General features: G+C 39.4%; 2 protein-coding genes across 2 annotated transcripts; one reads left to right on the forward strand and one right to left on the reverse strand.

The window, feature by feature from the left end:
- Positions 1 to 14: 14 nt before the first annotated feature.
- Positions 15 to 24,457, reverse strand: LOC131852799 (eukaryotic translation initiation factor 4 gamma 2-like). The gene is made up of 10 exons (XM_059203534.1): positions 24,388 to 24,457; positions 5,998 to 6,253; positions 5,641 to 5,916; positions 5,206 to 5,553; positions 4,610 to 5,111; positions 4,219 to 4,322; positions 3,251 to 3,925; positions 2,251 to 2,551; positions 821 to 942; positions 15 to 736 (listed from the first exon to the last, which is right to left on the reverse strand). The coding sequence occupies exons 3-10, from the start codon at positions 5,764 to 5,766 to the stop codon at positions 674 to 676; spliced, it is 2,241 nt and encodes a 746-aa protein (XP_059059517.1). The 5' UTR covers positions 5,767 to 5,916; positions 5,998 to 6,253; positions 24,388 to 24,457; the 3' UTR covers positions 15 to 673.
- On the forward strand, positions 5,804 to 12,719 carry LOC131852809 (uncharacterized). Its single transcript, XM_059203544.1, has 2 exons — positions 5,804 to 6,328; positions 12,519 to 12,719. Exons 1-2 carry the CDS (start codon positions 5,804 to 5,806, stop codon positions 12,717 to 12,719), a joined length of 726 nt encoding a protein of 241 aa, XP_059059527.1.
- Positions 24,458 to 25,751: the final 1,294 nt, after the last annotated feature.

The following is a 25,751-nucleotide window of genomic DNA, read 5'->3' on the forward strand; positions in this document are numbered from 1 at the left end:
ATACATATTGATCATTGTTGCTTAATTAATGTGGCATCACTTCATAACTTTATTACAATTCACTCAACATACATTTCTTACGCCCGAGGAAATCATATGTTTCTTTTTTTTTTTTAGTTTTTCATTTACCTAGTTATAAAATTCTAAACTTTGATAATATAATGAAATCGAAGCATTCTTACAGTTTATCACTAAGTCCATTTAGCATTGAAAATAAATGATCATGATATTAATAAAAAATTGATTTAAGTTCTTCATATATATATATCTATATATATATATATTGTGTGTATATATATATATATTTTACAATTTTAACTAAAACACGCTCACTGTGGGGAGGGGCAGATCGGGGTGCAATCATACGTCCAAACGAACACTATACATTGTATACATTTGTAAAAGTATCAAAATCGAGTAAAAGGCCTACAAAAAATTATTTCGAGATACTAATATTCGTTTACGTAGTATAACCTAAAAATTGACCTATTTAACCCTGGAGCCTCTGTCGCGGAGGTCGCGGCGGGTCTAGAGTTAAACGGCGAAGGTAGGTAATTTTAACTATTTGGCTTAATTATATTTATAAAATGAGATGAGCGCGAAATAAAAGCGGTGCGGCCCGTCGGCGGCCGTCCGTGCGGACGAGGGCGAGTGCGCGGCCATCCGCCGCCGGCTAGTCCTCCGCCTCCTCGTCCTCCGACTCCTGCTGCTGCAGCCACGTCAGCCACGTGTTCACCTGCACACCACACCACCGTTATTGCCTCACGTCACGTCACTACGTCACCACAGCGGGTCGCACGTGGCGTGATGTCCAACTCACCTGGAAGAGCGCCTCCCCTTTGCCGGGGTACGCGTCGGTGACGTCCTCGCGCCACCGCAGGAACGCGTCCTCCTCGCACACCTCCAGGTTGTACAGGTACATGAACCAGCGCAGCAGCATCCCTGCACACCACACACCACACACCACCGACATATCAATACACCTACTCATTATCTTTACTTTATACTATATAAAATGAAGTCGCTGTCTGTACGCAACGGATTTTAATGATTTTTTTAGCAATAGAGTGTTTCAAGAATAAACTTATGTATATTACATATACACCCGCGCGAAGTCGAGGGCCCATCCCGCCTATATATTATATACAAAGAAAGTTTACTAAATACTTGTGTATCACACTAAATATTAGGTATAACACATCAAATTATTTACAACAAGCTTTTAACGGAGGTTTCGCTCGTTCTACTTCGTTACTAGCTGCTAGATGGCGCTGTTCTGCTGAGTTGTTAATAAAAATATTAGTTTTTTTAAATAAAAAGTATCCTATGTTAATTCTAATACCTCCAAAAACATGTGTACAAATTCTTGAGACCGCATGCCCACCGGTGGGTCACTCAATAATATCTACCTCAAATTATTGTACACTAAAATATTAAAAAAATAATATATGTAATTAACCATAAAAAAAATGGCGGTCCCTATGTGAAAAGTAAGACATTTCAATGCGGTCTTCAACATGTTAAGTTTGTACCTACCTACTTTAACAATCTTACCTCTTTGTTTTTTTGTTGGCTAAAGAATTTCAATTTTAATTTTACAAAGTTGATAAAAATCTATTAATTGTTTTTCTCTGAAACAAGCTTTCGGTGGTTAAATAAATAAAAGAATACGTCAGTAAGACCAACATTCTATATATGTAGTTAATACTTTTCTAAAAAGAGTATGTATAAGCAAACAGTCACAAAATTTAAAAAGGTTTTTCCAAGCACCTTGCAATAATGTAGTTGTAGGAATCGCACCACCTCAACAAAGACCCACAGATACCAGCGTGTTCTAATTTATTAATGAGTATATCGTGTTTCACGACATCGAAAGCTTTGCTAAAGTCAGTGTAAATCTATATATAGCATGTACCTCATAACCCTCCTCAAGCGCAAGTAAAATATCGTTTGTGTAACTTAGTAAATTGGTTGTTGTAGATTTTCTTGGCAGAAAACCGTGTTGATGGGGATCTATGGTGTGTTTAAGGTGAAAGTATATTGTTTTCTGGATGAGGGATTCGAAAAGTTTAGGTATGGCTGAGAGTATTGAAATTGGCCTGTAGTTACTAATATCGTTTAGATCTTCCTTTTTGTATATTGGGGTGATATGTGCTAGTTTCCACAGGGCGGGGAAACATCCGTTTGTATAATAATGTAATCGTAAACAGTGCGTGTGTGGTGACGTGTGTAGGCGGGTGGTGTTGGTACCTTTGGGGTAGCGGTGGTGGTGCGCGTGCACCTGCACGGCGTACACTGCGGCCAGCTGCAGCTCGGGCCGGCCGCCCAGCAGCGCCGTCAGCAGCGGCGCGTACGTCTCCAGCAGCGCCTTCTCTCGCTCCAGCGCCGCCTTGTCGGCGCCGTCCGCGCCCCCTCCCCCTCCCCCGCCGCCGCCGCCGCCGCCCCCTCCCGCGCCGTCCGCGCCCGCCTCCGCCGTCACGTGTCCGGCCACCAGCGCCACCAGCGTCGATACGAACGCTGCGTTAGCGCGCACCGCCGGCTCCACGTTCGCCTGCGGCCGCGCATATATACACATTACAGATGCGTGACGAGCAATCATTTCATATTTTTTTAATTCAATAAACTTTCGCGTTTAGCACTCACTATTAATATTGTAGTGTATCTGTAAAACTAGTAGTAGAGGTTTAAGTCAACTGTCGTCTTGCGCCGAGCGAACACAGTCCAAGACACGTAAGATGGTAAAGTTCTAGTGTACAGGCCTTGCAGTTAAGACGTGGAGTTTTTGTTAACTAGCCGATATTACAGAAATAACATGTACCTAATAGTAATTCTGTATAGTGCAACCTAATCGAAACATCGAGAGAGATAAATACGATACAACGAATACAAGTGCGATAGCAATACTTAAAAATTATAATTACAATACATTCGAAATTTTGTCGTAAATATTTGGGGTTTGCTTTACTCGGCTTACATGATTATAACAATTAATGTAAGGGCAGACATATTTTTATATTATCTTGAATCGTTCATATTAAAACGAGACTAGAAAAAGTCTAAATTCAATTTTTTACCTTAAAGTAATATTATAACAAATTTGTTTTAAAATAATTTAACTGGTCATATCAGACTACTTAGTTGCCTCATTCGATGTATAAAATTTCATCGAGTTTAATTAGACATCCGAAAACGTTGAGTTTAGCACATTTCGCACGGGCGGGGTATATGATGGTGGGATGTATTACGGCACCTTGATCCAGCGGTAGAGGGCCTGCGGCGCGGGCTCGGCGGCGAGCTGGCGGGCCAGCAGCGCCTGCACGCGCAGCTGCGGCACCAGCGCGGCCAGCCCGCGGGCCTCCAGCGCGGCCAGCGCCGCCGCCGCCGCGCCCGCGCCCTCGTGCTCCGTCACGTACGCGCACAGGTTGATCTTGCTCTCGTCGTAGAGGCGCTGCAGGCGCTCGGCGCCGACCAGGTCGCGCAGCCGCTGCAGCAGCTGCAGCAGCAGCGGGTGGTGCTGGCCGCCCTCGCACCAGGCGCCCACGTCGGCCAGCGGCAGCAGCTTGTGGCGCACGGCGTGGGCCAGCAGCGCGGGCAGGCGCGGGTGCGGCTGCGGCGGCGCGGCCAGCAGCGCCCGCAGCGCGTCCGCCTGGGGCGACCTCTTCACGGCCGCCACCACGCGCGCCGCCGCCGCGCACAGCGCCTCCGCCGCCGCCTCGTCGGCCGCGCGCGCCTGCAGCGCGTGCTCCAGCGCGGCGCCGATGGCGCGCCGCAGCAGCTTGTCGGGCAGCTGCAGCTGCTGCAGCCGCTGCAGGTGCTCGCGCGCGCTCGCCGTCTCCTCCGCGTCCGGGTCCGGCTGCGGCCCCGCCTCCGCCAGCGCCTGCACCGCCTCCACCACCAGCCGGCAGGCCTCGTCCTTGTTGACGCCCTGCCGACGAGGAACGAGCGCGCGCCACACGCGTCACGTACGCATCCAGCGCGGGTACCTCGGTACCTATGTCCCGAGATACTCTACGCGACTGACACGACAATATTCATTACGAAAAAAATATTGTAGATACTTTTAGAAAACCTTAGTCTCCTCGATCTCTTTGGACACAATCTTTTTGGAACGTTAAGAAATCTTGAAAGTAGCTATAAACGGATAATAAAGTCGGAGAATGATTTTACCCACAAACAACAACAAACGAACAAATTTAAAGTCAGTCGTTGTATGCTCACCTTGTCTTTTTTGGGTTTGTCCTTCTTGTCAGGGGCAGGTTTAATAGTGATGGCGGTTTCTTTCAGTAGCGAAGGCGTGCTCGCGAATGCTGGTGTCAAGACATCTGCAAGTGTGTTGATGATACATCTTATTATTTCGTAGAAACCTCGAAAAAACTAATTAAAAATGAAAGAAAAACTAATCGGTGTCAAAAGCTTAGAAAAGTTATTGAGTATATAAATCTGTATTGGAAATCAAATGCCTTCTGTATATCACTTCAATTGACACTACATAATTGTCTAAAAAATTTTTAATTTTTGGGCTACTACACCTGTAGCCCGTAAGAAAAAAAAAAAACAATGATTGGTTGTCAATTTGATGGGTTTAAATAAAAAAATTGGCGGCACTCACTCTGCTGCACGGTGGGGAGCGGCGGCGGCGGGCGCGAGATGCGGTTGGCGGTGAACATGAGCGAGTTGGCGGCCGGCCTCATCTGCACGTCCTGCAGCGCGCCCGAGCCCACCGCGTACACGCGCGCCTTGCTGGCGCGGCCGCCGCCGGGCTCCTTGCCCTGCGCGGAGCCCTGCTGCTTGCCGTAGTGCTGGCCGGCCTGCCGCAGGAAGGGCCCCGACCGCGAATTACGGTACTGTTCGCGGCCGCCGCCGCCGTAGCCGTTGCCGAAGAACTTGTCGCCGGGCGTGACGAAGGAGGCCGGCTGCAGGCTGAGGCCGGCCAGCACGTCCTCGATGTGGCGCGGGCGGCCGAACATGGGCTCGCGCGCGCGCTGCTCGCGGTCGCGGTCGCGGTCGCGGCGCGCGGGCGGCTCGTCGTCGCCGCGCAGCTGGTGCATGGGCACCGGGCCCTCCGCAGACACCGCCGCGCGCGGCACCCACCCGCCGCGCCGCAGCTCCACCTGCGCAGCCGCGCGGTCAGCGAGCCCCGCGCCCGGCCCCCCGGCCCGCCCGGCGGGGCTCGCGACCCGACCTACCGCTCACCACGGTACTCACCACGTCGCGAAGCATGAAGCGGATGCGCGGCGCCAGCTCCTTGGACGAGGACAGCGTGTCTATGCGCGAGAAGTACTGGTCCATGAGGCCGCGGCCGCGCTCCGAGTCCAGCACGCGGCCGCACGTGCGCACCAGCTGCGCGAGGCACTCCAGGTCCTCGTGGTGCTCGACGGCCGCGCGCCGTCCCAGGAGATTCTGGATGCAACGGTGCAGGATCGACTCGGCCAGGATCTCCAGCTTGCCGAGTTCACCGATGAACTTTATATTACCTAACATCTTGCACTTGGCGAGATGTCTCTTCTCTTCCTCGTCGGGGGACAACGCTTTGTCCTCGAACGCGGCGAACGCCTGTCGACACGACGTAATAGACGTGAAACATTTCGTAATAAAAATATTCACAGTAGCCACTTAATCGATTTCTATTCTCATTTTTACCTGCGCTCGGTTCTCGAATTCGGTTCGACATTTATTAAGAAGGAGCAACTTGAAGGTGCAAGGCGCTCCGGGCGGCTCGAAATTGGGAGCCTCCTCGCTCAGTCGCTTGCACAGCTGAGCGTACATCGACGAGTACTTGGGCTCGTCGAGGGCCTTCTCGAATATGAGAAGGATGACGCCCTTGAGCACCTTGTCCGAGTCGAGTTCCAGTCCGAGGAGGTCATCGCTCAGCTTCTGGAACTTCTCCGGAGTGAGCTTGTTGAGGATACCGCGCACCTGCAACGAGCGGATCGACGGTGAGACCGGCGGCCGACGAGCGAGGGAGGGAGGGGTCGGGACGGGTGGGACGCTACCGACCTTCCGGAATATGACGTCGTGCTTGGCATCGCCGTCGGGCACCTCGTGGTGTCGCAGCGAGGAGGGTGGGACCCAGCGTCGCCGCGGGGGGACGTTGCTCCGCCCCGAGGCGCGCAGCGCGGGCCCCGGCTGCCGCCCGCCGTCCGTCTTGTCGCCGGTGGTGCCCCCCGCGCGCCCGCCGCCCCCCGCGCACCTGCCGCCTGCCGTCGCGCTCCGCCGCCTGCCTGCTGCGTTCCGCTCGCCTCTGCACCGGGCCCTGCGCACACCACGCACTCGTCACACGCGCCGCACCCACCACGCGACGCGCCATGCCACCATTCCAACATATATTGTGCAACCTCGGTGGTGGAGCGGGTTGACACGCAGCCAGTTCCGGTGGTCGCGGATTCGATTCCTCTCACGAAACATTTGTATTTATGAGATTGCTTGTATCGGTCTGAATGTTTCTATGTACATTTTTTATTATGTACTTAAAAGAAAATTAAATGTTTCTTTTAGTTGGTTAGTACGTATAACACATCCTCTGCTTCTATGTTGTAACTAGATGAGGGAGTGTGAATAGTCCAGACTTATTTACGTAATCATTTTTTATAGGAAAACCAAGGCATATACGTACAAACAATTTATAAAACAAACCCGAGCCATTAAATATATAACAGAATAATAATTAAATTCGACATCACTACATATAAAGGCAATAGAAATCAATATTGCAAAGTTTTAGGAGAAGATGTAGGATAGATCATGATGGCACAAACATTTTCTACTCATGAGTATCATTGTTTGTATCGGTCTGGGTGTTTTCTATGTATAATATGTATATATTTACGAAAAAAATATATCTATGTATTTGTATCAGTTATTTAGTATCCACAGCACAAGCTTTAGCTTAACTTGGATCTAGATGGCGCTGTGTGAATTGTCCTGAGATTATTATTATTTTGAATTTTAATTTGTGATTGACAAAATATACAGAAAATCTATACTGTGACCAAAGTTCTTCTGATGAGGATATAGAAAATATATGCAAGATTATGAATATAATTGAGTATCTAATATGATCTATTTGGTAAATAGCGCCATCTAGTTTTTATAGACCGAACCACGTTGTTTGTCAGAAGATAACCGTTACATCCGCTTCTCTCCCTACTACACTAACTTCGGTCTATAAATACGGAGGTCGGTAGTTGAATAATCCTCTTTGGTTGGGTGAGCCGCGGCATTCAGTCGACGAGTGCAGAGCGTGCCGGTTGTGTTTTAGATACTAAAGTGAATTGTATTAGGAATAGGTTCATCCCGGTCTTAGTTGGGCCTGGGGGGAAGCTGCAAGTAGTGAAGGCGAGTGTTAATGCATTCTAAAAGAGCTCTTTAAACCTACGCCCGTGTCACAGGTCACGGGCGCTACTAGGGGTTTCCCTTGCGGTAGCCGGCTTCAAAGCCTAAGTCATCATCTTATACAAGTGCTCCTTACATATAAATACAATAAATATGACGATAATCTTCCACCACCAATATTAAGAGAACAATTGCACAAGACTTTAAATATTATTCGAAATAGTAATGCATTTGGTAATGATGGTATTTTTACTGAAATGATTAAGTACAAAACCAATAACGTAATATGGTAACGGTAAACAGGTAATATTCCAAAAGAGTTTTCACTAAATAAGACGATAACACTCCCAATATAGACAAAAACATTAAAATACGAAGAACATACATAGATACCTCAGTTCGTTATCACATATCTGAAAAATACTTTTAAACATAATTCAACATTGAATCAGACCACATACAGAGAGATCAATACAATTTTAGACAAAATAAAGCACGTTTAGGCATTTTCTTCACCAGCGACGTCGGATGTATCACGGAAATTGCAACAAGAATGGCCACGACAAAAAAAACATTTAATAAATTATTTCCTAAGATACCAAAGATCTAAGATATAAAGGAAACGATTTATAAAGTACCTATATCTAGAGTATAGGTTTCTATGCGTGTGATACGTGGACATTAACTCCACAAGAAAGAGACAAACTGGAAGCTTTTGAAATGTGGTGACGGAGAAGGATGGAAAGATAAAGTAAGAAACGAAGAAGTACTCAGGATGAAAGAAAAAGGGCAAATATTGAATACTTCACGGCAGATTGATGGCATGAAAGGTAAATATTGAAAATAGACGAGGAAAAATGTTGGGGCCACTACTCACCGTGAGTTTATAAAAATTATTATTGAAGGGAAAATATATAGAAAGAGGGGGGAAAGGGAAGCCCAAGGCACAGCTGCATAAAGCAAATTAAAGACAAATTTGTAGTCGTCTCAACATTTAAAGAGCATGATGAAAGATTGCGGCATCCAGCTCCACCGACAAGAGCATTACTCTTAAATGATGACTGAATGAATTCTCATTAATTCATCGCACATGTCAAAGTGGTCGCGCACGCCGCCGCATCCGTTGCAGTAGAACTGGTCGGCAGGCGCCACGAACAAGGCGAGCGGCTGCAGGCTGAACCCGGCCATCATGTACTCCATCTGCCACTGCTGCAGTTTTGTTTCGCGATCGCGATGTATAAAATAACTATATAAAAATTATCAATATAGATTATAAATTAATAAATAAAAAATAAAGAACCCAATACAATTAGCGCCATCTAGTCCCAGGATAAGCAGAGTTTCTGTTATGGGTACTAGATAACTTATATAAATACTTTGATATTTTTTTGTAAATATATACATAGAAACACCCAGACCGATATAAACAGTCATACTCATGAATACGAATGTTTGTACCGTGCCAGAAATCGAACCCGCGACCATCGGAAGTACAACGGTCCGCTAAACCGCCACAAATCATGTCACATTCGAAATATTTGCGCAAATCGGCGAATGCACAAGCAACCCCGCGATATCGGGTAGTTGTTCCATAAATGTATTTAGTTACGGAACAATATATGCAGAGAATTCCAAGGTCATAAACAATGAAGATGGCAGGTATGATGAAATTGTTATATTAATAACCATTGCCGTGTTACAATAATAGTGAACATGTATAATATTAATTTGAAAAGAATTCGAGCTGAGTTTCTCGTCAGTTCTTCTCATCTCGAAATCATTCCGAACTGCCGGTAGATTTGACATATCATGAGAGTCTGTAATAGACTAACATGAATAGATATTTTGAATTTTAATTTGAGTGTTCACCTGTATGTCGTTTCCATACCGGTCCATACATCAAACATAGCTAGTTCAATTATTGTACTGCTGCGATATTTTTTTAAATGGAAATGTGCAGCTGTCTGCGCTAACGGTTTACACTGGCGGGGCACCAGTGAAGCATGAGGTTGGGATGCGGACTTACGAAAAACACGTTTTAATGTGTTTTCTTCGAGACAAATACAAATGTTTTTAGCAACGAGTAGCTAGGCATATTTGATGTGAATCACATCATCGGATTGAACTTACTCTGTATAGTGCCATCTAGCGGCGGGGCGCGGACAGTTGAACCGTCCTTTCGTCACTGCAGGACATAAGTACAGTCATCATCATCATCATCATCATCATCGCAGCCCGCAAGACGTCCACTGCTGGACATTGGCCTTATAGGCCTAAGTACAGTACTTATTTCTATTCCATGTCAAGATACAAAGAGAGAAAGATAGAGAATACAGACTAAACTTTAATAAAATATTTATATATAAAAATTACGTGTCACGTTGTTTGTCCGCGATGGACTCCTAAATTACTGAAACGATTGCAAATGTGATTTGCATATTGTGTGCAATTTGATCCAACTTGAAAGATAGGATAGCTTACATCTCAATTTATACTCGCAATATTATTTAACATTAGCCACAACAACGCGTGGCCGGCTCTACTAGTTTGTATAATAAAATGTAATGCGCTCAATAATTATGTACAAGCACGTCGAAGGCACTTATTTCAATTTCTTGGAGAAGAACAGAGCTGGCCAAGCAGGCTTCCGATACTCTTACACCGAGTCTACTCAACGGTGTCGTTAATCGATTTCCTAACCTGGACATATATACACGTGTCTTGTTGAATTTTAGCAGAATGGCAATGGATTACCTAAATAATTCGTAAAATTGTAGGTTATTATTGTTTTAATATATATTATTTTTCTAATTATTAATATTTCATATTTTTGTATAATTTTTCCAAAGTGAGCATATTGGGAAGCTGTAAGGCTCACTTCGTTGTTGTCAATAAATAGATAAATAATAAGTCGGATACAAAAAAATGATATGTACCGACCACGTGCATCATCGACAATATTAAATTGACGTAACTTTGTTTAAGTTGTATGCGTTTACAATAGAAACTGTCGTGCGCGCATCCACTCCACCATTCAACGTGGAGCGTCATCAGTACCGGCCTCCCGACGACTACATAATATAATGATTATCATCGTGTGGTGCTGGTGATTGTTAACTATTGTGTGAGGCACCACTAATTAAAAATTGTAAAGTCAATAATCATGTTTCTTTATATAATGCTTTCAGACTAACCTGAGACGGAACGGCAGAGATCAGAGTCTAAATAATCTTTGTGACATTGACATGTAGACAGATGGATGGATTAAAATGACGTAGCGCGAGTTTTTGGAGCGAAAGGTTGGAATGTTTATTATTATAAAAAAAAAATGTAATTATGAATATGGTAGGTATTGGGGGGTTTATCAGTTGTGTCTGGTAGGATACCACAAGTAGTGAAGGTGAGTGTTAATGCATTCTATAAGGGCCCTTTAAACCTACACCCGTGTCACAAGTCTTGGGAACTACTTAGGGTTCTCTCCCTGAACCATCAGTGGCCGGTATCAGGGTGTAAGTCGTCATCACAACTAGTGGTTTAATATGATGTGTGACGTGCTGATGACGGGACGAGCTAGTGATTGGAAGAGGGGAAAGAGGATTGTTATTAATGTAGATTAAAGTCCCCATTACTAGCAATGCACCACGTCAGGTCCATTCAGTTCCCCCTGGAAACCATTGTGATAAATTCTTGGTGAATTTGTCACGATGAGCTAACTGACTGACCACTGGTGCCCCCCTGACCATCTTATCATCCTCCACTGGTGCCCCGCTAGAGTAAACCGTTAGCACAGGCGGGTACTCCATTCCATTATCCATAAAAAAAAACTAGTGATTGGTCGCGTGACGTGGCGCGGCGCGGCGGCGGTCGATAGCGAGGCCGCGGGGTCGACGCCCGCCCGCCGGGACCTTGGCGCTACCGCTGCAAGGTCGCCGCCGGAGACACCCTCGTCTCTTCACATTACCCACACCCACTCCCGCATACTAATTGTTCATGTTAGGATCACTGCAGCACTCGAGTTTATGAGACGATTTCAAGTTGATCCAACCATATATAGGTAGTAGTCCATGGAACTACCGACTAGTGTCTACAGAGTATTCACAGTTTTGAGATTTCTCGTTTAAATGAATTTAATACATGTTTAAAACCTTGTTTGTATAAAAATATTATAAAACAATTGAAATATATTCGCATATGTCAACAGACAACAGTCTTTGATTTTATATATAATCTTATATATAAAATTCTCGTATCACAGTTTTCGTTCCCATACTCCTCCGAAGCGGCTTGACCGATTCTCATGAAATTTTGTGAGCGTATTGAGGTCTGAGAATCGGCCAACATCTATTTTTCATCCCCCTAAATGTTAAGGGTAGTCCACCCCTAATTTTTTATTTTAATTTTAAGGCAAAACAACTTTTGCCGGATCAGCTAGTAATATATAAAAAGAACTGGCAAATACACACAATACACTTTAACATTTGATGTTAGAGTCCTGTGTTAAAAAGTGTATTAAATTAATTGAAATAAGATTATGATAAGTTGATGCTGGTCATTGATACAATAACATTATATAAGTACGCTATATATATCTGTACATTTCATTCACTGCGTAAATAACTCGGTAGTACCCACTCGATCAGTTAACAGTAATCCGCATACTGAACGATGAACTTCGATCATAGAAAAGAGACTGTGTACTGTGTACTCGTATTTTAAAGAAATGAAATGTAAACAACACACTGATACCGATGTAGAAATAGTCGTTTGATACGTATACCGTGCACTACGTACGTACGTACATACAGATATATATATAGTGAATCACATCGGGTACAAGTGGGCGAACGAACGAGTACGTGTAGGTAACAACAAAAACTACTTGAAAAGAAGAGAACATTCATTTGAAAAGAATACGCGCTCAGCTTCTTGTCAGTTCTCATCTCGAAATCATCCCGAACTGACAGTAGTTTTGACATATCATAAGAGTCTGTAATAGAGCTACATGAATAAAGATATTTTAAATTTGAATTTATTACCTGCAATGGTTTATTCACTAACAAACTAGTCAGTAACAACAATGGTGTAAGGCAATGCACTCGGTCCGGGGCGGGTGTATCGGGCGATGTTTTAGCGTGTATTGCAAGTTTATTGACTCCCCCGTGTGGGAGTGAGTGACCGCGCTGCAGGTCCCGGCAGCTGCGAGCGGTGGCCGGGTGCCTGCACGCTGGTGCGGCGTCTATGCCCAGCTCGGGTCACCGCTCAGCGCCCGTGAGCCCGGCGCGGCACGACCCCACCGCCCTGGGGTCGACGAACCCGGCCCGCTGTGCCACACCCCCGCCCGCCGCCCGCCCCTCTACCCGCCACCTCCCTTACCTCTGCAGCCCTAACTATGTATCCTCTGTGTGATTTTCACTATACAACAATTATTGATATAGACATGCGCGCAGATGTAAACTGCCCTGATATGACCTACAAAGGTTCGTTCTCCACCCACTCGCTTCATGCACCACCTACATTTTTAGCTACTAGTCTAATAGATAAAAGAGAAAATTCCAAATTGATATAAATTTAAAATTAAGCACCTTTCAATAACTTTTTTTTTAATCCATCGCTTATTCGGAAAACTGACTCATCGCAAGAAGAACGAACAAGAAACTTGCGTGTTGCTTTAAATAATTGTTGTATAACAAACTTGTTCAAATGTGTGAATATAAACTAATTAACGAGAGTTAAAACATTACCAATGCTATTCTATTGTTGGTTAATTTCATTCAGAAAGTTTGTACCCTCATAAAGAGCAAATAATTTGATATATGACAGGAAAAAATAATACATTGTACGCACGTCGTGTGAGGCGGTAGTTCGCACAGTTCCACTTTAGCGGGCCGTTCGTTTGATTTTTGTTTACTTAAATGTAACGGTGAGCAGTATGAATATACAGATATTGTGTGGACGTCAGAATATGTATGGGCTTATGGAAAATAAAAGATGCTCACTCATTGAACAATCAATGAACATGTGACTTATGTGGTGACATCATTCAGTTTTAACCTTAGGTTTAGATACATTTATTTATTCCATTCCATTGTTAGTATTCACAAAATTGTTTTAACAATGAACATAAATAAATATAACAATATAAGAGAATGTAACGGAATCTGTGTTAGGAAAACCTAGCCTAGCCTAAACCTAAAAATAAAACTGCTTAAGATTGCATTTAGCAATAAGGCCGGCTTATTGTAATTATATACGTGTTCTTTAATATATTGTTTTTCATTGTATATTACAAATAAAGCATAATATACTAGCAGACAACGCGTTGCTGTGGCTGAGGTTCTTGAATAAAATAATATTGCGATTATAAACAGAGTGTAACTGAAATGTAAGCTAACCTATCTTTTAAGTTGGATCATATCGCACACAATGTGCAAATCAAATTTGCAACTACTCAAAGTTTAGGAGTCCATCGCGGACAAACAACGTGACACGTAATTTTTATATATATGTATATATAATACTATATCTAAAACAAATAAAATTATTAAACATTTTTATGGAGTTATAACTTGTGCATGAACTAAGGCCCAGATAAAGTTATTAGTTACGGAGGTCGCGGTGACAGACATCTGATAAATACATACGATAGATTTTATTTGTGAAAAAACTGTGTTTCGCATGACACAACCTTCTAAACTTCTAAACAATAAATCACGTATACCTCACTATTATTGTCTATACGGTACATAAATAATTAACATTAATATTTCAACTATAGTCGTATTACCATTGTAATGTTGAATTCATCATTGTTATTCATATTATACTAGCTACCCAGCCCGGCTTCGCACGGGTGTACATGTATTATATATATAAACCTTCCTCTTGAATCACTCTATCTATTAAAAAAACCGCTACAAAATCCGTTGCGTAGTTTTAAAGATTTAAGCATACATAGGGACGGACAGCGACAGCGACATTGTTTTATACTATGTAATGATGATGATGCACTGAAGCTATTATCTTTAGGAAATATATATTTGTTAAAATAAAAAAAAACCACTCCACTCGATCAAATCTACCTGTATTACAGCGGAAAGAAGCGTTAATTCAAATATTTACAAAATTTAAACGATGTTAGTGTAGGTCACGCTGCACTACACCAAACAAACTTTCCAAGGAAAAATACTTAGCGCTACTCATAATGACATAACATTTTAATTATGCCCAATTTATGTTTCGCGCAAGCAAAATACGTGAAATGAATGCAATAAATCTGGTCTTGATTCAAATCGTAATGTCAATGGATGATGATGGAACAAACAACGATGTAAAATTCAAATTAAAAAATCAATTATTCATGTAGGACATTTTAGTCGCTTATGAACATCAAATTTTCTATATCATATTTTTTTCCCTACCGTCCAGTTCAGTATATAGATGCTATTGAGAAGAACTGCCAAGAAACTCAATTGTATTTTTTTAAGCCTATTTAAAGCCAGTTTTAGTCGCAGAAGAAAGCTAGTAATACTAGCTACTAGTACTGAAATAATTGTAAGTTTAGCAATATGATAAATCAGATGTGCCAATCGCACATGTGGCTGCACCCGTTCACGAGTATGACAGTTGAGCTGGTTATATGATTTCTATCTACGGATTATATCCACTGGATATTTTTTTTTCCTTACCTTTCTTCCCGGATGTCAATTTCCAGGCTTATACATATATATATATATATATATATATATATATATATATATATATATATATATATATATATATATATATATTTATACATATATATACTAATTCCATAGTTTACATTTTCGGATTTATTACTTTCTTACTTTCAAACTTATTGCTATTTCATCCACTGGATATTAGGTACAACGTACTTGCACCGTAGGTGGGTAGCTCCAGTGGGTGCCTACATGGCGGCCGACTTGTGTACACAGTCGGCCGCAGCCGCACCTTTCTCGTTTCGTGCCGCTTCATCTCCACGAGGAGTTACGAGTAAACAAGCTAATGCACGTTCTACTCCAGCTACTTCGGTTCCTGTTTAGTGTAAACATGTTGCAAACGTTCCATCCCCTTCATGTCACCCCTCTAATACAGTAGCCGTGCGCATGATCAACTAAAACTTCTGATGTCAATACCAATCCATCGACGGTATTGTGATGGTGAGATTTCACATTATCTACTATTGAGTTCCGCACTATAGTCTGTTTTTAATCCCGATGACTAAATTGATAGGTGTAAATGTCAAATTTTCAAATAATGTTACCACCTACAGCGGGGTAGTGGTGTACTTGCGATACCGATTTGTTTAAACGGAACCTTTTATTTTATCATTTTGTTTTAAAGCTTTAAACGACATTTCCACAACAGAATTTTCAAATTTACGTATAGATACTAGTTTATCCATTACTGTCGTATTATAAAGCATAAAAATACATTTTTGTCGATTCCGTACAAACAATAAAAATATAATATAAAAAATTTGACGTTCATAAGCGGCTAAAATTTCGTACATGAATAAATGATTTTTGGATTTAAAATTTTTGACTCTACCCGAGTGAAGTCGGATGAAAAGTATCGTATGTTAATCTGGAGTATGATCTATCTGTAAACTAAATTACATTGAATACGTCCAGTAAATATTTTTTTTCACAATATATTGCGTTTATAATATAAAGTGTTGTATTTTGCCGCGTGTGTAATAAGATTTTTAAACACAAAACTATAAATACAAAATTGTACACTATTAAGTATAATCGCGAGTCCATCAAGTGTCGTCTACACTTGATGGACTCGCGATTTTCAGCTTCGACGGATTCTCGAGTCTACATTACGAACCTACATTGCAAGTGACGTATTGAAAATTTATATAAAATTGTCACATTTTATAGGAATCGTCGGCACACAAAATTTTCGCCTCGTCACGAATTTACGATTTTATTATATGCATATAAAGATAAATATGTGACAGTGGACTCATAAACAAAATACTTTTAAACCGTGCTATTATTGTATGTAACATTATTCCATACTGAATGCACGTTTCATTTTTTAATGGTAATCTATACATATAAAACATAAATAAAATTGGAGTGTCTGTTTGTAATATTGAAATAACCGTTTTTTACTATATGCATATAATAATATAAATACGGTACATACACCAAAATAACATTTTTTTACAATTTTTGTGTGTTTGTTCGGCTAATCTCTGAAATGGCTGGTCCAATTTTGGCGGGACTTTTATTGGCAGGTAACTGATGTAATAAGGAGTAACTTAGGCTACTTTTAATTTAGAAAATAAAGTTAAATTCCACGCGGACGAAGTCGCGGGTGCAGCTAGTATGCATATAAACATAAATATGTGGCAGTGGACTCATAAACAAAATACTTTTAAACCGTGCTATTATTGTATGTAACATTATTCCATACTGATTGCACGATTCATTTTTAAATGGTAATATTGAATATTACATTGTTTTATTTCATAATGTTTTAACTAGCATAAGTTGTATTACAAAATCGAATTTGTCAGACTTCTCTTTCTCGAATCAAAACTTTATAATATTTGTATGTTTTAAAAATAAATAAATAACATATTTTTATTGTGTATTGTTTTTTTTTTCATTCATAATATTAGTACCGATTACAATAAGATGTTAAAATACTACAACAATGCAACTGTAACAACTGTAACTGTTTTGTTATAATCGGGTGAGGGGTAGGGTGTGAGAAGTGCATTAGTAGCGAGTGTTGGCGGGGTGCTCCGCCACGGGTGCGTCCGTTCGATGGAGCGCCGCCGCGCAGCGAGCTGCGAGTGCAGGCGGCGGCGTGCCGCTCCGCTACCATTGACCCAGATACAGCGGAGCCCCGCTCCCGCGCCCCTGTACATGCACGGAGCGGCGCCGCGGCCCCGGCCTGACCCACACTCGCCCACCTGACCCACTTACTAAACCTTCCCATCTGCCTAATGTCGATACGGCACTCGCCTGCAAGCGAATATCTATCTCCCGCATCTATTATATATGTACAAGGATTCAGGTACTGTTGGCTTCATTGTACTCTGCGTTAATTCATGCGAGTATTATTTTGCACAAGTACCGTATGAGTAAAGACTAATAGAATAGAATAGAAAATAATTTATTCAAATAAACTTAAATTAAGCACTTTTGAATAGTCATAGTTATCATTCTTTTAATCTACCGCTCATTCGGAAAGTTGTCTCATCACAAGAGGAATGAGCAAGAAACTTGCGTGTTGCTCTATATAGAGATTAATAATGTAATCACGTACATTTTGGAAAACGATATCAATTATTAGCAACTCTCAGACATTTATAAGATAACTATCTGTGCCCGCGACTTCGTTCGCGTGGGGTGACTTGAACCGTTCACGCATTGCACCCCTAAATATATATATTTTTTTTCGACATATTTTATTATTATTATACATATTTTATTGACGACCACGGTGGTCCAGCGGTCTAGTACACCGCTTTACGACCTATGGTCGCGGGTTCGATTCCTCGCACGGCACAAACATTTGTATTCATGAGTATGATTGTTTGTATCGGTCTGGGTGTTTTCTATATATAATATGAATGTATTTACAAAAAAAAAATATCTATGTATTTGTATCAGTTATCTAGTACCCATAACACAAGCTTTAGCTAGCTTAACTTGGGTCTAGATGGCGCTGTGTGAATTGTTCTAAGATTATTATTATTATTATTTAGGATTAAAAACTACATACAACCCTAAATTTTCATCCTTCTAACATAAACCCCTATTTTTTAATAGCGATTTTAATTTCTATGGCAAAACAACTTTTGCCGGCACAGCTAGTATTAGTATAGATTTCTATTACAAATATCCTAATTAAGTGTAATGATTTTAATTTAAGTACCTATTGTACGCTATTTTAAATACCGAGGACTATCTGCTATGCATAATCGCCAACAATAGAATCGTACGTTCATTAAATTTTTTCTAAATTATGTATGTGTTCGTTAAAGAATTTGTTGAAGTAAGGGAGAAACGTGGAGTGATTTACATGTATCCTAATGCTGACTACACAAGATTAACATCGTCATCCGTTCATCATTGATTACAAAGTATATTTAAAGTATAAACATAGCATAACTACAGAATACACGTTAATTTACTTTTCATTAATGTAAGTGTTCGTTAAAAAAATTGTTGGGAGTAATACAAAAAGGACTATATGTATCCTAATGCTTACTACACAAGCTAAACATCATCATCCGTTCATAATCGATCACAGAGTAAACTTAAAGTAACATAGCATTACATACACATATACAGAATAGAGTATGAACCTGACCTACCATCAGATGGTTAGCAACATTTTCCTCATATCGCCCTGCACAACGTCGGTCTATATGGAGCGAGCTCTAGAATCAGACCCATTTTTTAATTTGTTCAAAGTAAAAAACTTGATTTTTATACCACAAAACGATAAAATTAAAAAGATCATAAAATTGTTACGTGTTCTTTGCTGACAGTATAAATTGAAATAATAATTCAAATTCAAAACATCTTTATTCATGTAGGTCTATTACAGACTCTTATGATATGTCAAATCTACCGTCAGTTCGAAATGAGAAGAACTGACAAGAAACTCAGCTCGTATTCTGAATAAAGTGACCACCAGCATATGCTATGCTAATCAGTATTCAAATAAACTTAATATAAGTGCTTTAGAATGGTCACATTTTTTTTATTCTACCACTCATTCGGAACGCAAACCTATCACAAGAGGAATGAGCTAAAAACTTGTGTGTTGCTATTTTAAATAAATAAATGTTGTTAACGGTTAATTTTGTTTGTCGTGTCGGTCTGAAAAATTGCAAGGTGTTGCTAACTGCGTCCGATTCGAATCTAACAATTGTCGATGTAAAGTATATGTAATACTGTATGTAGTGGGTGCACGTGAGCACGATCCATCGCTAATGACTCACAGCACCATCGAGGCCCGGAACTGACCCCAATGTTACAGATTTGAATTTTTAAACGACTTCACAGGAGGAGTTTCCAATTTTTAAGTTTGTCCGTTTGTACACGTGTACGTTTGTACACGTTCTGTACACGTGTTTTCGTCTGCGTGGAATTTAACTTTACTTTTCTAAACAAAAGGTAGATTAAGTTACTCGTTATTACATCAGCTACCTCTCAATAAAAGTCCCGTCAAAATCGGTCGTCATTTCAGAGATTAGCTGGAACAAATAGGCAAACAGATTTTTTTTTAAAAAATGTTATTGTGGTTAATTTTCCGTATTCAAATCCATTTAGTAAAAAATGTTATTTTAATATTACAATCAGACACCCCAATTTTATTTTTATGTATAGATAACTGAAAACAGTGTGTCAGTGAGTGAGTGCAGTCATTGGAATCTTATTAATATTATAAATGCTAAAGTTTGTGAGTATAGACTTATTGATGGATGTTTGTTACTGTCTTATGGAAAAAACGAAAATAAATTCACGAAAATTTACTGTAATATAGCTCAGCTTATACATTAGAATGACACATAGGCTATAATTTAAAAAGATATTACGTAAATTGTCTGAAATATAATGATAAATGTCAAATAAGTGTGAAACAGACGAAGTAGCGAGGGTGAGCTAGTAAGCTGTAATTTAAAAACACAAGTCAATTGGGCGAAATCATTATTACATAGTACAAAACAAAGTCGCTGTCGCTGTCCGTCCCTATGTATGCATAAATCTTTAAAATTACGCAACGGATTTTGAACCGGTTTTTTTAATAGAGAGGAGTGATTCATATATATAATAATACATGTACACCCGTGCGAAGCCGGGCCGAGTAACTAGTATAATGATGGAAGTCAAGTAAGTGTGAAATTGCGCTGCGCAGCTAGTAGTTGAATATTGAACTGAACTTCCGCCTATCATCATTTGATGATCACATTGAAACCGTAGTAAACACTCTAAATATATATAACTCAAAGGTGACTGACATAGTGATCTATCAACGCACAGCCCAAACCACTGGACGGATAGGGTTGCAGGTAGATGTTATGACGTAGGCATCCGCTAAGATTTTGATTAATTCTACCCCCAAGGGGATAAAATAGGGGATGAAAGTTTGTATGAAACTTTGTCAATTTTAAACCGATCGGGCTGAGACTTTGCATGCATAAAGCTACTATGACGTAGGCATCCCCTAAAAAAGCATTTAGACAAATTCCACCCCTACGGGGACAAATTAGTGCGAGCGAAGCCGCGGGCAAAAGCTAGTGAAATATAATCGTGTTTGGTGATGATACATAACAGTCGGTAATTTTCGTTGTAGTATCAAATGAATTGAGATGAATAACGCTATACCAAATGTGGGGGGGGGGGGGGGGGGGCAGGGGATTGTCAGTAATGTGGACTCTTGACCCCATTACTAGATGTACCATGTCAGTTCGATCTCCACGCGGTTCCCCCTGGAAACCAGTTAATTCCTGGTTTCTTAATTACGATGGACAAACTGAGCTGACTTCATGCTCATCTTATCGTCCTCCACTGGTGCCCGCCAGCGTAAACCGTTAGCGCAGGCGGGTGCATCATTCCATTAACTATACGTCTATACATATAAATAAAATTGGAGTGTCTGTTTGTAATATTGAATTAATCATTTTTCACTACATGCATACGAAATAAATACGGTACATACACCAAATTATATTTTTTTAATTTTTTGTCTCGCTTCGTTTGTTACGGCTAATCTCTGAAATGGCTGGACTGACTTTGACGGGACTTTTTAGGCAGGTAGCTGTATAATAAGGAGTAACTTAGGCTAGTTTTATTTTAGAATACATCTTTTATTTTAAAAAATAAAGTTAAATTCCACGCGGAAGAAGTCACTGGCACAGGTAGTCAACCACAAAAAAATATATAAAACGTGTGATTGATGAATGATTGGACTAAGTAAGATTGGTCTGCTATAGATAGTAATAAGTTTGTATACAGTGTAGTTCGTCAATGTACTAAGTAGATATATACAACGAGGTGAGATGTTATATACGTAACAATTATGTAATGTATACACGACCACAACATTTACTTAAAACGAACAAATATTGCTTACATAATCTGTAATGAGAGGAGTTTAAAAATATCAAATTCAAGAACACGGTCCAATGTTATGAACTTGAATGTCGAGCGTGCATGGCAATAGTTGTTCATGTTCGGGATTTTCATTTAATGTTAGACATAGACACGTATATAAATATACATTGTAAATAAACTGTCTTTAAAAAAAAGAAAGTAATTCAATTGAATTTCTTGCCAGTCCTTCTCAATTGTATTTATATACTGAACTGTACGGTAGGGAAAAAAATTATAATATAAAAAATTTTACGTTCATAAGCGGCTAAAATGTCCTACATGAATAAATAATTTTTGAATTTGAACTTGACCAATATTTACAACTCGTAATACACTGATGCGAAAATAACCAACGGGCAGACAGTAGTTGTACAGATCATTATTCCATTTTTTTTAATGCAAACTTTGACCCTATATAATAACTAGCAGACCCGGCCACGCGTCGTTGTGGCTAAGGTTTTTGAATAAAATAATATTGCGACTATAAATTGAGATTTAAGCTATCCTATGTTTCAAGTTGGATCAAATAACACACAATGTGCAAATCAAATTTGAAATCGGTGGTTTAGGAGTCCATCGCGGACAAGCAACGTGACACGTAATTTTAATATTATAAAGAAGATAATAATTTGAGACAATTCACTACTATTAGACAACTGATATAAACAGTTATTTTTTATAAATAATAACATAATATACATAAAAAAACACCGAGAGCAATGCAAACAATCATACTCAAGAATATAAATGTTTACACCGTGCGTGGAAGCAAACCCGCGAGCATCAGAATCTATATTGTTATAATAGAGAAAGAGATACTGAAAATTTTGTGAGTTTGTGTGTGTAATTATTGAATTATTTAGAAAAATTCAGGAATATTTCGAACAAACAAATTCTATTAATAAACACTAAAGTTTGTGACAATGAATGTTTGTCACACAAAATCAGCTGGACAGATTACAATGAGGTATTGTACACAGATAGACACTTAAATAGAGGCTTCAATATCTATATAGAACTTAGTAAAAAATAATAATTTTGAATGAATAATATCCAAGAGTAACATAGGACTGTTTTTCCGAATTAAAGCATGCTGCGAGATAAAATATGCTGCATAGCATGATACAGCTTGATTAAATGTATGTACCATGGATGAAGTGAACAAGGTACCAGCATGGTGTTGGTGTCACATCCAAGTCTACCATTCAACAATATTACTTTCTATATTCTTACAAAATTATAACAATTTTTCCAATATTATAAATGCGAAAGTTTGTGAGTGTGAGTATGGATGGATAGATGGATGTTTGTTCCTCTGACACACAGAAACTATTGAATGCATTTTGATGAAACTTTGCAGAAATATACCTTATACATCAGAAAATGAAGGGTACAAATTTCACACGGGAAAAACCGCAGGAACAACTAATAAAGTTATAATTACAAAATTACAATCAATAATAATAAATTACAATATCAGTACCTTTTGATAGTAGATAGGCATGTTATGACAGTCAATTTGTGTTTAGGATAAATATAAGAGTCAATTAATTAGTGAATATTAAACAAATTGGAATGTTGCTTTGATTCCATGTAAATTGAATATGATAACAGTAGCTGTGCCTGTGGTTTCTCTCCTGTAAAAATTATAGCCTGCGTTATTCTGATGCAGAAGCTATATTTCTGTAAAGTTTCATCAAAATCTATTCAGTAGTATCAGTGTGAAAGAGTAACAAACATCCATACACCCCTCTATCTATACATAATGACACTCACAAACTTTTGCGTTTATAATATTGGAAAGATTGTTATAATTTTGTAAGAATATAGAAAGTAATATTGTTGAATGCCAGACTTGGATGTGACACCAACACCATGCTGGTACCTTCGTCAGTTCATCGTGGCACATATATTTAAGTGAGCCGTGTCATGCTATGCAGCACATTTTATCTCGCAGCACACTTTAATTTGGGTAAATGTTTCCTACAATACTCATGGATATTAACAAATCAAACTCAACATTTTTACAAACTTTCACATTTATAAAAATTATTGACATCTTCAGTGGTCTAGTAGGTTAGCACTTCATCATACTTTCGACGTTCACACGTTCGATTTCTCAGATGATACAAACTTTTGTATGCTTGTTTATCTAAGTCTGGGTGGTGATATAAATTTCTTATAATTTAAGTGAGTACATTCAACATTGTAGACAACAATTTGAGGAAAGTTTCAATACTAGGATATCCTGCTACATATCTTGCCTACTTGGATAAGATAATGATTTTAAATGCCTTATTAATTTACATAAATATGACACTGTTATTGTTTGTGGATTTAAGTGATAAAGTAGTGCTAAGAAACAAAAGAAAAGTATCATGTAAATAAATTATTCATTAACCGTGAAATACAAAAAGTATTAGCAGCAAACAGTACTAATAATAATAATATTATTAGTTTTATATAAATGTTTCACTATAGCCATAATTATAATCTGTAAACCGAACACAGAGTAAGGAACAAGGAAGAAATGCCACCAATCAAAGGAGCCGTCGCGGCCTAACGCAACCCACGAATAGGAACCACTTCCTGCCTACACGCGAGGTTATAATGCTCATTTCTTGGCCCAATTTATTTTATTACGCATTCTATTGAACGATATTTTACGTAAACTAAAGGCCGCAAGCAACTATAAAACACAACGATTACAGCAATTTCAAATTATTAGTAAAGAACTTGTGTAAAATGGCTCACAAAGGTGACGCATCGACACAATCCGATCAACTGGTCCTAGTCGTTTCTGTAGCTCTTCTAGGACAACGGCTTCTGGATGAACACTCATGGTAGCTCAACAGAATTCAAATACCACTAATTACACAATAATAAATTAAATTCACAAACTTACGAGGCGATGAAAGTCAATTGTAGAAGGCACACGCACTGCAACACGACAAGCGAGTTCTTTTGCACGCACACAACTGACAGATTGTTTTATTATATTCATTCACACAAACGCAAACAATGACAGTTTGCTATTTGCTATGCGCAACATCCGATTAAATAACTTTTAATATTTTTATAGTACCTCATACTTCGCGATTATATATATCTCAATATTCATTAAAATTATATTAATTTTCTTTATGGTAATTTTAGTTTAAATATACCTATGTTGTCTGAATTATATATAATTAGGAATCATATTGATCATATACTAAAATTTACTTTACGTTCCTTTATAGGCAAAAATTATTTACATTTCATTTTGTTTTACATTTAATATAGAATTGTTTCTGTAAAGCCTCAAGAAAAACATATATTGCTCAACGATCTCAATCTACGACACTTTTACTTGTACTTTCAGGTAAATTAAAAGCTCATGGTTTCTTACTGTCATATATTTACATGTATATGTACAGTAGATTGAAATATACTCACTGTTACAAATAATGCTAGCCCCGAAAGTGGCAACCTATTAAGGAGCGCCTCTCTTTCTAAAAGAGGGTCTATAATTATTTAACATATATTCTTTTCAGTTTTATGTACTAATATTTCTTCTATACTTACATCTTGGTATTTCGTGAGCACCATTCGTATAGAATGATGAATTAAAAATCATGAAAACGGAAAAATTATGGAAAATATGTTAACGTCTGCTGTTCAATATTATATAATATCCAGAATTGTCATTATACTAATGGTAACGTGTTTTGTTATAAAATACCTTAAAATTCCATTCTACAACTTAAATTAATTAGGTATATGGCCATACTACTCATCTAAGATATGTTGGCTTAATTGATTTTGATCGACACTGAACTGCACAGTCTACTGTCAAACAAAAAAGGTTGTCCCGGTCGATTAGTCGGTTCTTCCAGATAATCGCCACTTTTGGCACCCACTACTTACATCTACTTCCATTGTCTTTTTTATATAAAGTAACATTCTCAATTGTAACGGTTTAAAATCTTCAATTTCTTAAGTCTATATGGCCATTTTAGCACATAAGATAAACCTGGTATTTACAATTTCAAAGTACACTATCAAGTGCGTAGCGGTTTCTAAGTTAATTGTCGCATGCTTAATCCTTGTTGTTAATTAAATATAAGTAAATCAATATTTATTTAAAAGAGCAACACACAGGTTTGTTGCTTATTCTTCTTGTGATGAATCTGCATTCCGAATAAGCGGTAGAATAAAAAAACTTGACTATTCAAAAGTGCTTATATTAAGTTTATTTGAATAAAGATTATTTCTATTTCAAAATGG

The sequence above is a fragment of the Achroia grisella genome, unplaced genomic scaffold, assembly GCF_030625045.1.
Source record: "Achroia grisella isolate CSIRO2021 unplaced genomic scaffold, CSIRO_AGI_Agris_v1 utg862, whole genome shotgun sequence".
NCBI lineage: Eukaryota > Metazoa > Arthropoda > Insecta > Lepidoptera > Pyralidae > Achroia > Achroia grisella.